This window comes from Tachysurus vachellii, chromosome 25, assembly GCF_030014155.1.
Source record: "Tachysurus vachellii isolate PV-2020 chromosome 25, HZAU_Pvac_v1, whole genome shotgun sequence".
NCBI lineage: Eukaryota > Metazoa > Chordata > Actinopteri > Siluriformes > Bagridae > Tachysurus > Tachysurus vachellii.
Genome location: NC_083484.1, coordinates 7,550,957 through 7,564,796, shown reverse-complemented (window position 1 = coordinate 7,564,796; position 13,840 = coordinate 7,550,957). Strand labels below are relative to the sequence as shown.

Here is a 13,840-nt window from a genome sequence, read left to right as displayed (position 1 = left end):
CTGTACATTTACTCTCGTAGTTTTGTCTGCTTTCCATTTCCATTCGTGATTTCTGATTTCTAAATAATGCAGTGCAGTCTGGTCCATTTTCAGGCTTCTCAGTGCTCTTTTATAGCATCGACTATGTAACCAGCAGATGCAGCACATTTAGCAGATAAAAATGGCCTTGTTGTTTCTGAGCCTTGCTTTTATGGCGTCTAGCCAGGAATTAATGCAGAGAAGGGTCAGGAATGCACTAGCCTTTCTCTCATCATGGCTCAGATCACAGATTTTATATTTTAATCCCTCTAAGTTTTATTGCCATGAAGATTAAGCACAAGTCATTGAAATTTAAGGGTCAGGTTTCGGTGGCTTCAGTTATTGGCCTGATGATGATTTGATCAAAGCCGACCTCTCTGCTGCCTGCTTTCACTGTAACAACTTCCCTATTATTTTATCTATTAATTCGTTGGCATTCAATAAGCTCTAAAATCCTTTGCATTTTTATCTGATATAAATCTGGGATGATTAAAATAAGGAGAAAAAAAACAAAAACAGAAGGCATGTAGGACATCAGGAAGTAGTTTTGGGATGAGGTAAACATTCGCCTCTGAGCTTGATTAGTCATGGTTATTCATGTTCCATCTCGTTTATACATCGTGCTTTAGCCGCTAAGCACTTACGATGCCGACAAGCCTTTTTGTTTCCTCTCGTCATTATCACAACACACCTAAACCAGAACCCCTGCTCAAACCTGATCCATGTTTAGAGCTTCACTATTGGACCTGAGATTGCGTCACCATGCTCTGTGTGGATCTTAGTTGGAGTCTCTGCGGAGAGACCACCTCATTAGAGGATCTGTTCCTTCCTTTTCCCTTATCAGTCAATTTCCTTCTTTCCTCTGGGGAGAAGGTCACACCTACTTTCACCGCACCAGGAAATGATTGTGTAGCATGATCACCAGAGCAGTTATCACATTCCCAGTTCACCTCACCGGTTCAGGTCACCGGTTCATGAACCTGTCATTGTAAATTCAGTGGAGCACACAGAGCTTCCAGAAACATCAGACGTTTCATACAAACGTCAGTCATCAAAGTGCTCGTGAGGCTGTCCTACACAGTACCGTAGTGTCGTCTTATGATTCATCTGCTTAGGAGAGTCTTTGTCCTGTTTCAGGTGCAGATCTATGAGCTGGAGGAGCATAAGATTGAAACTTGGAGAGGTATCAGTCACCAATCACTTAGAAATTCTTTTCAGAGTCTTGAAAGTGAAGGTCGTTTTCTATTGTTACTTTACGGTTTCTTTGTTTTTTGTTTTTTCTCCCTTCTTTCTTTCACCAGAGCTCTATTTACAAGAAACCTTTAAACCATTAGTCAACATATCACCAGATGCAAGGTAAGAGTTTTTTGTGTGTAATCATAAACATGACCTCTTGATTCTAATCTTTGGGTTAGACGTCGAACGTCTGTAAATTAAAAAAATTGTTTAGAATAGTTAGAATTGTGAGTGAATGATTCTGTAGACCAAACAGAACTCCTGACAGATTTATAAAATGCTCTTCAATGCTAATTTTCTTTGTAGTTATAAACACGCATATGTTCATAAATGCCAATCACACGTAAATTACTAAGCGTGTTCAGTGCTGCAGCTGATTTTACATTTATCGAACGGCCACAGAACTCAATAAAAGCCGAAACCCGCCGGGAGCCGACAACGAAATGAGAAGTTAACGGCTGAACGAGGGCCTCTTAATCACGGCACACACTAAATACAGCAGTCATGAAGTCCTTTTATATGCTGGTGTTTTTTTTTTTTTTTTTCTTTTTTTTTTCTTTTTTTTTAAATTGGATAGTTAGTCTTATTTGTCTCAAGTTTTCTATTTGTTTTGTGTTTTCTTTCAACACTAATTAGTGTGTTCTAATTAAAAAAAGAACTAAAAAAAAAAGCTGAAACGTTTTCTAAAACCCATTCTATGTAAAACGCACTGGCACTTGTAGAATCTAAAACTTTTAAAACCAAGTTCACATTAGTGAGTCTCCTTAAAATATGGAATTTTACACAAACTCAATACCAAAAGAAATGCGAACATTCAGAAAGTTCTGGAAAATATTTGTACGTGCTCTGTGTTTTTAAGAAAGAATTCCGAATCAATTTGGTTCGTATGCAGTTTAAAGGTGAGGTGCACGATGTTTGAAAAACACTTCAGAAAACTGTTTTGTTTGTCTGATCGACAAACAAAACAAACGTGTAGCCAATGAGCAGAAAGGGGCGTGTCTTGTCAATATGTGGCGGAGAGAGTGTTCAGTGCGCATTTGTATTACCATAGTATTACTCACTGAGTTCATTTATTGATATAAATATCCCCTCGGCCAGCTGCCCCAGCAGACATAATTGTTGCCTGGGCTGCGTATGTATGTGTGGATCGGAGCTATCAATACAGGGGTGACACCCATTTGGGTTAGGGGCGTGTTTGTTTTGGTGATTTCAAATGTCAACATTGGCTTTCAGAGATCGTGCACCCCAACTTTAATAAATGATTAAATGAGTGTAAATGAGTCTGTACACTGATAAACAGATGATGCTTTTCAAGATACTGAATGAGTACAAACATGAGAGAGAAAGCATGTGTGTGTTTGTATGTGTCTATGCAGCTTTTTCCTCAGGAAACCTTTCCATATTTTCTTCTCTCTTCTCCCCTGCAATGATGCTTTTTGATATGAGTGCAGTAAATAATTCAGCGAGCATCATCTATAAAGAGAATATTGGGCAAGGTTCTCAACACTCTTAGTAAAGGTTGCTCTTTGATATTCAGCTGAAACCAACACTGTTAATTTTTTGCGATTAAGCATCCCGGTCCAGGCTGCTAATGCGGAAAGGTCTCTGTGTCCAGATTGTAGCCAGAAAAGAGCTAATCTTTAATATTTTTTGTGTATTTGGCAGCATATTTGACGCTGTATATTCGCTAATCAAGAACAAGATACACCGCTTGCCCGTTATCGACCCCGTCAGTGGGAACGCACTTTATATCCTCACACACAAGAGGATCCTCAAGTTCCTGCAGCTCTTCGTAAGTGTCATGTTCATTTTTAACCTAAAAAAAAAGGTTTAAACTCACATTTAGCGTTGGATGTCAAGTTGAGACTCAACACTACACTAAAGTTCTTTATTACATGTAATGAAGCAAGGAAATCCATATTTATACTGCACACAAATGTTATTACCACCATTAATAAATCTTTTACCATCAGACATGAGAGAAAATATAAATGCATAAAAATAATCTTTAATAATTATAAGTTACATAGATTTAACCAGCGTCCCTGGTGGTTCGGTGGCAGCCCAGAGAAAGTGGGAGGGTTTGGTCAGGAAGGGCATCCAGCATAAAACCTGTACCAAATCAAAATGTGTAGATCGGATGATCCGCAGACAAAGGACCACAACACTACTCCAATTTAGAATTACCAAACACAAAGCGAAATGTTTTTTTGATTATAAATTGATTATACACTTGATGCTATTAAGTGCATAAACATAAGAATGTGAGATAACTGCAGCTAACAAGCACAGTGCTGTGCAATCACAGGCATTAGTTGTCTCAGACACTGGGGTAAGGTTTATTTAAAAAAAAAAAAAAAAAATCACTTGTTGAATGTCCAGTAAGTCATCCAATAGTCTTTTGATTTATTCTCATTTCAAACGATCCATTTTGAAAAGGTAGAATGAAGTAACGGGATACACCAATGACCTTACAGCCAACTTTGAGATTACGCTACACCAGAACCCGTGGAGAACTGCAGTACAAGTCTTTGGCCGCGAGCGCTTCTTTGCGCAGGAAACAGTGGTTCTATGTAGCACCAGACGCCCTCTGAATGACCCCTGAATGATCTTTTTATTATTTATATAGCACACATTATACAACTGATGTTGCCCAAGGTGCTTCACAAACAGTCATATAAAACACTTAATTTAAGAGTTGCATACAACCACAATACAGTATAAGAATAATGTAAAAAAATATAGCTGCAAGCGGCGATGGCGGGCCCTCGCACGTTTTTTTTTATCACTATACGGTGCCTCCCAGAAAACAATGCACGTGGGCAAGTGCATCAAGTGGGTAAATATCAGAGGACTATTTTATGTTGTTACTGACCCATTTGGGGACTGTAGGTAAATGAAACCCCACATTTTAGACAAACGGGGGCGCTAGTGAGCCACTTGAGACACACCTTTGTCTGACCTTTTTGTCCACACTTAACAGCCGACAAATGAGATGTATGTGTCAAATTTCAAGTTAATCTAAGCATGCCAAAAGCCTTAAATATGCCTGAAATAAAAGTAAACTTTGACACGATGCCATGGCAACAGTGTTTGAGATATCAAAAATCCGTTCGCAATTTCGCATCTGCAATATCTCTGCGTCATGGTGGCCAAGTCTGGTCTCAATTGCATGAATCCCCTAGGAGGAGTATTTAAAAGTTTACCGCATGCAGCTGTCAAAAAATCCACCTTTGTGACTGACACACTTCCTGGGGCCTGTTGGTGGCGCTATACCCAGGACTCACAATAGGCACATCGATGCGATCGGAATCCTTGGCCGAACATACACACCGCGTGTCATCACAATAAGACATTTTTTGCTTTAGATATTAGACACTTTCTGTTTCTCTGAATTCGCCGTAACTTAGTCGCCTCGCCATGGCAACACCGTTCAAGATATCAAAAATCCCTTCGTAATTTAGCAAGTGCAATGTCTCGGCATCATGTTCACCACGTTTGATGTCAATCGCATGAATTCCCTAGGAGGAGTATTTAAAAGTTCACCGCATGCACTTATAAAACAATCCAAAATGGCCGACTTCCTGTTGGGCGGAGCTCATAGTTTAGAGCGCGAAAACTTGTTCGGGTCGATGAGATCTATATGCGTACCAACTCTCGTACATGTGCGTACATAATTGCCCGATCTGTGCACCAATGTTTGTTTTTGCATTACAGGGGGCGCTACAGAGCCCCCCTGCCACGCCCGTATTCCAGCCTTTGCCTGAGCCTAGTGTCGCACGACTCTGACGCCAATTAGAGTTAGCCTGAATTAGCCAATGTGTGGGGGAAAAAAAAAAAATAATATTCCCGAGCAAAAACAATAGGGCTTCGCACAATTCGGTGCTCGGGCCCTAACAAGCAGACATTAAAACAACAGAAAGCTACCCAATCACTAGCCAAAACCCACAGGCCAAGCCCACTCAGACTGCCCCCCATGCTACCTCTAATAACTGGGTTTTTAACAAGGCCTTAAACACACCCAGCGACTTTCCTGATCTGACGGAGTGCGGAAGGTCATTCCATAGTAATGGACCAACACGCGAGAATGCTCTGTCCCCTTTGTGTTTATAATTAGTTCTCACAGTGACAAGGAGATTTTGGTTCTCTGATCTCAATCTCAAATTATGTAGTGCTTTAAAAACCAGCACAATAATCTTGTGATGTACTCTATACTGGACTGGCAGCCAATTCAAGGATCTCAATAAAGGTGTAACATGGTCCGTTTTCTTGGCTGACTTAATCATTCTGGCCGCAGCATTTTGTATACTTTGCAGGCGTGCCAAAGCTTTATCAATCCCAACATAGAGAGAATTACAATAGTCCATTCTAGAAAAAACGACGGCAGAGATCGCTTTCTCAAAGTCTGTCTGATTTCTCTCTCATCATACAGTAGGAGGCCACCCTGTTGGTTGCATGTTCAGAACATATCCAAATAAAGTCTAATCAATCCCAAGAAAGCTTCCTAGCTTGTAGTCTTCATCCCACACGTAGGTCATCTAACAAAAACAAACAGGAGGCTCAATATGATGCATCATTTGATTTGTCTAATCGGAGAGAATAATAGTAATTTGCCTTAACTCGTGTTGTACTGTACTGTATGTCCTTGGACATATCTTGCATCGTCATACTGACTTCAGCAGAATTTAGTCGTAAAACAAGACCCTCTTTGACCGTGTGTGTGTTTCAGTGTTTTGTAATTGCGGAAGCTGACTTTGTATGATAAACAAAGTGCTTTCTCCTGAACACTGCACATGTTTCCAATCATTTTTTGAGATTCTCTTGCTTTCTTTGAAATCCAACAGGCTTGTTTTAATGGCTTTAGTGTTTTGTCTCTAAATGCCGTTTGAATGTCAACGGCTTTGTGCTGTGGCCTGCATAAACCAGGACTGTCTTCTGCTGAAATATAGCCAATGTTTATGTAATTCATTTGTATATTGTTTTTGTTTTTATCCTTGCATAGTTTTTTCCATTTATTCTGAGAAAGAACTTCACCCTGTTCATCCCTGATTGTCAGTTTTAGTGAACACACATTTTGGGGGCTTTGGTTTAAAACCAAACCATTTTCTCAAAGCTGGTCTTCTTCCAGTGTGTGTGTGCACTGCGATGGGTTGGCACTCTATCCAGGGTGTATCCTGCCTTGATGCCCAATGACGCCCGTGACCCGAGATAGTTCGGATAAGCGGTAGAAAATGAGTGAGAGTACTAGTGTTGAGAGCTCAGACACGATTTATTAGAACACTATAATTATAATATTTGGGAAACAATAGTGTAAGATTTCCCCTTTAATACTCTGCACTAAATGCACTGAACTGAGCAAATTTATCAGTTCACCAAAACTTTAAAGCTTGTACCATGAGAAAGCAAGAGGGCTGGTGTACAAAAATAAAGCCCAGAATGTTGTATTGTTAAGCTAAGTTCAGGCATACAGTACGTTTTTTCGCTGCAAGTCGCTGTACTATCAATTCACCAGTAAGACTTCCTACTACTGGCTGCCATAGTAACAGTGTTTATCAGCGGGTGGCAAATTTTTCTTGCTGCTGTAATGAAAGCGTCCGTGGGGAGAATCTTTGTGTTAAATTCACCAGTGTATGTGTTTTTTATATATATATATATATATATATATATATATATATATATATATATATATATATATATATATATATATATATATCTCTCTATCTTATAGGAGATGAAGGAGAATCAGTGTGTGCACTATGGCACAGATCACCACCAAATAATAATAAAGTTAAACTTTTCTCAACTTTGGCTTATCACTGGAAACACCCATATCTATTCACCATCGGTTGCTGTCACTCATGTCACCGGCTCTTATCAAAAGTAAACAACGTGAGTCGCCGTATGTTATCATTAATGTCCCTAATGGCTCATTCTTGCAGAAAAATCCACTGGATCATGAAGGGTTTATTTATTAACATTTTTTTCCGTATATCTTCTAATTATCAGAAGGAGTGAATAGAAGCATTCAGTATCTTTTTTTTTTTTTTTTAGTGAAAGAGATGAGGAGAAGCAGAGCGGTTGAGTGTTGGGAAGTAACGTCTGTCAAACACACACTTATCCTAGGATTTATACTTGGGCTTATCCTTGGAAATCTAAAAAGGATTAATGTTCTCTATCTGATTGGCCATGTTCAAATGAATCTCTTTACACAGCTTCACACACATCTCACATCTAACATAATTAAGTTTTTATTCATTACAGATTGATTGTTAACGTACAAACCACCTTTGTGTTGATATGTGTTTACATTAAAGCACGAACTGTGAGCCTTTACACTTGTCCACTAATGTACGGTGAATGTTTTATCTGCACTGCATGTAGCATTTGTAATTTGGTTTTTATAGTTTTTATAGTTTTTTTTTTTTTTTTTATATTTATGCTCCCTTGCTTCATGCACCAATACACCAGGGCAAATTTCCTGTACGTTAAACCCACAGTACTTGGCAATAAAAGTGATTTGGATTCTCTTTTAGGTTCCACATGTAGTTCAACATGTCAGAATATTCTATAGGTGACACAATATTTCAAGGGTCTATTTCTTTTATATGTTTTCATTTAGATCAATGCATTTAAGTTAAATAGTTCACAATACCGATGGAGATTTTACTGACCCAGTGGTCTCTGTAGCGAATGAGTGATTTGTCCACACCTGCACGTGCGTGTTGAATTTTTTTATGAATATATATATATAGATTTTTTTTTTTTTTTTACTTTAACTGCTGAGTCTCAGTCTTAAAATCGCTGCCCCTGCACCTCAGACAATTTCTAAACTCTTTAGTTCAGTCTACGTTACGGTTCTTTTGTTCTGATCAGGTGTGTGAGATGCCAAAGCCTGCCTTTATGAAGAAGACCCTGGAAGAACTGGGCATCGGGACGTACAGCAACATCGCCTTCATTCACCCCGACACGCCGATAATCAAAGCACTGAGCATCTTTGTAGAGAGGAGGGTTTCAGCTCTGCCCGTGGTAGACGAGTCCGGTAACGAGACACAGAACATTCTCTGTTCTCAATACTAATGCATGTTAACATGGATCGTGGGACCTCACTGTCCTTACTGTCTGCTTTCTTTACAGGGAAAGTTGTAGACATTTATTCCAAGTTTGATGTCATTGTAAGTCATTTTTTAAATCCTCATTTATACGCTAAATGTTTTGAGCTCTGTATAAAGGATTATATAAAGGATCATGCTCTGTATGTCCCTGTCATTTGTTTAGAATCTTGCTGCTGAAAAGACCTACAATAACCTGGACATTAGCGTGACTCAGGCTTTGATGCATCGCTCCCAGTACTTTGAGGGTGTCATGAAGTGCAACAGACTGGAGACGCTGGAGACAATAGTGGACAGGATAGTCAAAGCTGAGGTGAGTTTCTAGGAGACACACACATAGTGTACAGGGTAATGAAGCTTTACACACCTTCACATAGTCAAATATATGGTAAATGTGCTTCTGGGCAACACACACGTAATAGTTTACAGAATATTCAAAACACAGCTCCTAGGCATCATTCTGGATTTAAAAAAACCATGTGTTATCTAATGTCCTGTTTGGTTTTTTTTTTTGTTTTTTTTTACTTGAAAAGAGAAGCTGAAATGCTGTTACAACAATAATTAATTAGAAATATAATTAAATACTTGCACCCTCAATATAATCAGCAAGGACTGTTTTTCTAATTCAAGTTATTTTAATATAGCAATAGTCAAAATTTATTTCCGCTATATATTTAGTTATATATCCCTGAACATTCCACAGACAGCACATTATGTCCACAAGGACATCATTTATAATCAATAATAACGTTTTTAAGTCATTGAGCATTAAACAGTATAATTAAAGCAGAGCAAGGTAATGGCACTAAGAGCTCAATAATACGTATAAGATCTTTGATAATTGTGTCCGGGATGATGGGCGAAGGATAGGTGGACTGCAAGATGGCTAGATTACTGCTGCTATTCAGCGTTTTCTCTCTCGTCACAGGTGCACAGGCTGGTGGTGGTAGACGAGGCCGGCTGCATCGTGGGTATTGTGTCTCTATCAGACATCCTGCAGGCCCTGGTCCTCACTCCAGCAGGTATAGACGCTCTGCACTGCTAAAGTTTCTCCTCTCTGTTTCCGGACTCCTCTTTCTTCCCACCCCAACACACACACACAGGTATCGCCCTCATGCTACCCTGGCCTTGTCCGGCACAGACTGCTGCACAGCTGTCACTGCAAGCTGCTGCTCTGTTTGTGTGAGAGCATGAGGTTTTACACTTTATTCCTCACACAGTGTGACATTGACAGAATTTAAGGGGAGGTTTTTTTAATGCAAGTGTGTGTGCATGCAGGTTGTGTGTGACTGACACGGGCAGACAAAGCCAGACATTTCTCCCGACGTTTGCCATGTCAGACATCTACTGAAGCTTCTCTTCTTGTAGAAATGCCCACCTTGTACATGGTGTGTGACGTCATGTGCTGCGTAACGTTTAGGCAAACAACCAGACCAGTCTAAGTTTATAATATTTTACTGTATTTAAACATTAAACATTAAATGTTTAAAAGCTCTTTAAAAGCAGAAAGTATTAATATCAGCTATTCCTTTTCTTCTTATTTCTTTTGTGCTTTGTGACCTTGTTAGCAGGTCTTAATACATGCATAAGAAGGTATCTAGGTGATATTCAGCCCCTCTGACAGTTGTAGAGTGTTATTAGAACCACGATTGTAATAAACTTTTAAGTAAACAAATTGTGTTTTTTGTTGTAATTTTTTTTTAATTAATTACATTTTTTCACTTTTTTTTTTAATTAGTGTAGCATTTTATTTTCTGTACTGTTCAGACATTTTTTTTTCTCTCATTTTGCTACACCGTTAACTTCACAAATCCAACACCGTGTTCCTTGTGAGCACTCTGGGTGTGAATATCTTGCACTGAATGCAAATCAACAAGCGTTATGAATATTAACCAGCAGATGGATTGCTGTGAATTTTGCTGGTGATTTGCATGGATCACATTCTAGTGTGAACTGAATGTTTAAATGCTTTTTTTTCCCTCCTTAATTTTTTTATTCGTATCTTATTAGCCGTTAAGTCAAACAAAGCGGTGACGTTGGGTTAATGGACAGTACAAGCACAAGTGGCAGGATTTCAAAATTTTATAGTCTTCAAATTAGTGCATATTAGGGTTAAGTGGAGATTCACAAAATGTACATTTCAGATAATGGGGAACACGAAGTGTCCTGTAAATCCCAAACATGTAATATTTCATGTGCTTGTTGCAGCTTAATATTGTTCAAGGTAAGGCAGAACTGCTGCATATTGGATGGACAGTCACACAGTGAGGAATAAAGTTTATATGAAGTTTTACTTAACACGGAGAGCAAGAAGAGCAGTATCTGAGATGGTATGTTAGTTAAAGGAAATGCACAATGCAATAATGTTGAAAGGTAACAATATCTGTGTCAAGACAGAGAAGGTGTAAGATATTCATGTTCTTGCATCCTTAAATGCCGTGATGCCTCGTCCCTCACCGCAGCCCCGTGCAATAGACCCTTTGCTAAGCCCTGCCTCCCACGTTTCCTTTTCCTACAGGTGTTAAGACTTACGGTGCATTTTATTTGAAACAGTATGTCTGAGACAAGTAGAAATTTCACTTTATTGCCATATTCATAACATGAAATGCTTAAACGGTTCAAGGTTGCTCCAGATCCTAGTCAGAGAATTTAGCAGCTTTTATTTAAGACATTGTCCAAGCACAGTTGTGTCTGTAAATACGTATATATCCATCGTAAGAACGAGTATATTAAGTGTGAAAGACTCACTGATTCACAATGCAGTAAAAACTTTCACCAATCAAACAGTGAATTAGACTAATTCATTTCCATTTTGTAGGAACCTCTGCTTTAGCTCCACACAGTAGTAAGTTCACATGCAGTAACGCTGAGCAGTCATTCTTGATACAGGTGATTGTATTCATTTATTCAAAAACTATTTACAGGCTTATTCTGCTACCGTGATTTTCATCATTGTTCAGTTTGGATGCAACACCCCTCCTCTTGTATGCTCTTGAAATAGGATCATTTCTCTCCCAATCCCTGCTTCTGTAAACTTTTGGAAATTAGCCGTCCAGTTTAATCCTGGTGTACGCGGTGCGATTATTCTGTCATTGACCAAAACTGCTTAGGAGAACTCTATGCTTGTGGGTTGTCATGTGACTTGTTCACCAGCATTAGTACAAGGTTTAGTACCATCACCAGTGTTGAGGGACACCAAGAAAGGTGTGGCAGTGTCTGAAATTTTGGATTATAATCTCAGTTGAGCACCGCTATACCTCCTGCTTAAAAGCCACCGAAAGGAGGGCGGTGTAGACGCAGATCTCCAAGAACAGCTACAAACATGGTACATGCATACCATAAATGTTTTTTTTTTTTTTTTGTTTTTGTTTTTTTTTTAGAAGCTTGTAAAATGCAAATAAATAATAACACAATAAAAAAAGCCTGAAGTTGCGCAAATCTAAAACGGCAACTTTAAAAGCTGCACACTGAAAGGATGTCAGATATCCAAGCCATCTTTTGCTCTGCTACAAAGGGTCAGTCACTGCTTACAGTAGGTACATTGTGATAATCTATCCTCTTTTTTTTTTTTTTTTTTTTTTTTTTTGCTGTCTAGGTCTGACCAGGAAGGAGAGTGAGGTAGCTGAGTGATGCACTTCAGGACTACTAAATTCTGTCATGCTGCTGGAAGAGGAAGCAGGAAGTAGATTTGAAGCCGGAGTTTGTTCTGATTTTGCAGCCCACTGAGGGCTGGCAGAAGAAGGAAAACGGTACAGGGGTGGAAACTGAATGCTGCTGAAGGCCAAGCGAGGACATGGATTGATGTTGGAAAGGATAGATGGGCTACAGGGGTGACAAGGTGGAACACCAAGAATCTCTTTCTAACAGGGATTCTGCTGAGCTCGGTGTCTAAAGCTCTTACTGCACGCTCATCATTACGACATACGAAACATCGCCATCGGGTGTCTGTTCGTTGTATTACACTCACTGGACTGTACCATTATCATCATCCTGAGGGGATTCCTTTTAGTGACGAGCAATTTAGTACTGGCTTTAATATATATATAGATAATATAATTATTATTTTTTTTTTCCATTTCATTTTCACATTGTTTATAGCACAGCTTTGGCTTTTGAGTTTACTTGCACATTTTTTTTGTTCGGTATTATTTTTATCCTCCCTTTTATTATTAATCATCTCCCATCTTTCTTTAAATGGTGCCTTCTGTCCACCAGTTGTTGCCCATTATGGATGGCCAAGGAACAGCGAATGTTCAACTGAAACAAAATGAATGTCAGTGTATCTGAAAACCAAAATGTTTGGAATATGTTGTCAGTTATTTTAATAGATTTAAGTTTATATATCTATATTGTAGATATATTTTTTTTCTGTTGAAAGGTTTTATTTCAATAAGATGTTTTTGGAATGATGCTGTAAACTTAGATTAAACATTTTATTTATTTGTACTTTAATATTTGTTTTAATTTTTTTAAACGTCAAGTGGGATGGAAAAATACGTTCAGCCCCTATGCATTAAAATAACGTAATGACTTATGAGTGCAATTTCAAAATGCAGCCGCTACCTACAAGCAGTTATTTTTTCCTCTACAGGGAAACCGGAGGCCTGCAACGAAACCCCTCGTACTCCCTATCAGTTGTACTGTACATAGAAAGAGCTTGTGAGATCTCTACAAAGTGCCAGAGAAAGGTCTATTTTTCTGTGCATTCAGTGTATGTTTGTAATATTAAAGATTTTCCTTTGCAGGTCTCATTATATTATGTGGCTGTGTTGATGGAAAAGGTCACTGATGAAACATTATGTCCACTGACGAAATGTATATCACTGGCATGAAGATAATACTACAATGGTTAAACATTGTGGGTTGATTTTATTTTTCCATTTTGCAGTTTGGAAAACAATAAATCATGCTACTGAACCTTTGAATGATGTGCATTGTACTTGAATTTTTATATTGCTTGTTTTGGTAGAGATGCATATATAATTAGGGAATATGCATATCTGGACAGTTTTACTTTTCCACCAGCAGAAATTGAAAGTTTCAATTTCTGCTTAAGCTTAAGGCACATGAGGCTTAAGGAACATGAGAGTAACAAAAATGAACTCTTGAAATCAGTGATTTTTGAAGCAGTCCATATTGATGTAAACAAGAGGCCAGTCTAAAATTCCACACATAATCAATGGAAAATTCCTAAAAGGGACATGCTCCTTTAAAAATCCTTTAAGGATTCCTTCCTTAAAGATGGGGAAAGCTGCTTTGAACCAGTTGGCAATGGATGGAACAGTGCAGCCCTGAAAGCCATGTATGACCAAGGTCTCAACTGAGAAGTTTACAGGGATGGCATGTGGCAAAAAACCACTCAGCCTAGATTTTATCAACCTAGCCATTCACTTGGCTACATGCTTCACAGCTTCCCCCTCTCCTGAACCCATACAACTGGGTTACACCAATCTCAATGTTGGAGAGCGGGAGCAGCA

The 13,840-nt window shown here is 38.8% G+C and overlaps 1 protein-coding gene across 3 annotated transcripts in view; it reads left to right on the top strand.

The window, feature by feature from the left end:
• prkag2a (protein kinase, AMP-activated, gamma 2 non-catalytic subunit a) overlaps window positions 1-13,288 on the top strand; it is an 86,330-nt gene extending 73,042 nt beyond the window's left edge. For all 3 annotated transcript variants that reach the window (XM_060861406.1, XM_060861407.1, XM_060861409.1), the window contains 8 exons: window positions 1,156-1,201; window positions 1,320-1,374; window positions 2,920-3,046; window positions 8,128-8,293; window positions 8,389-8,426; window positions 8,530-8,676; window positions 9,292-9,385; window positions 11,959-13,288. In XM_060861406.1, coding sequence (XP_060717389.1) covers window positions 1,156-1,201; window positions 1,320-1,374; window positions 2,920-3,046; window positions 8,128-8,293; window positions 8,389-8,426; window positions 8,530-8,676; window positions 9,292-9,385; window positions 11,959-11,993 — 708 coding nt within the window. In that variant the 3' untranslated portion in view covers window positions 11,994-13,288. The remainder of the gene's footprint in view (window positions 1-1,155; window positions 1,202-1,319; window positions 1,375-2,919; window positions 3,047-8,127; window positions 8,294-8,388; window positions 8,427-8,529; window positions 8,677-9,291; window positions 9,386-11,958) is intronic.
• The last annotated feature ends 552 nt before the right edge of the window (window positions 13,289-13,840 follow it).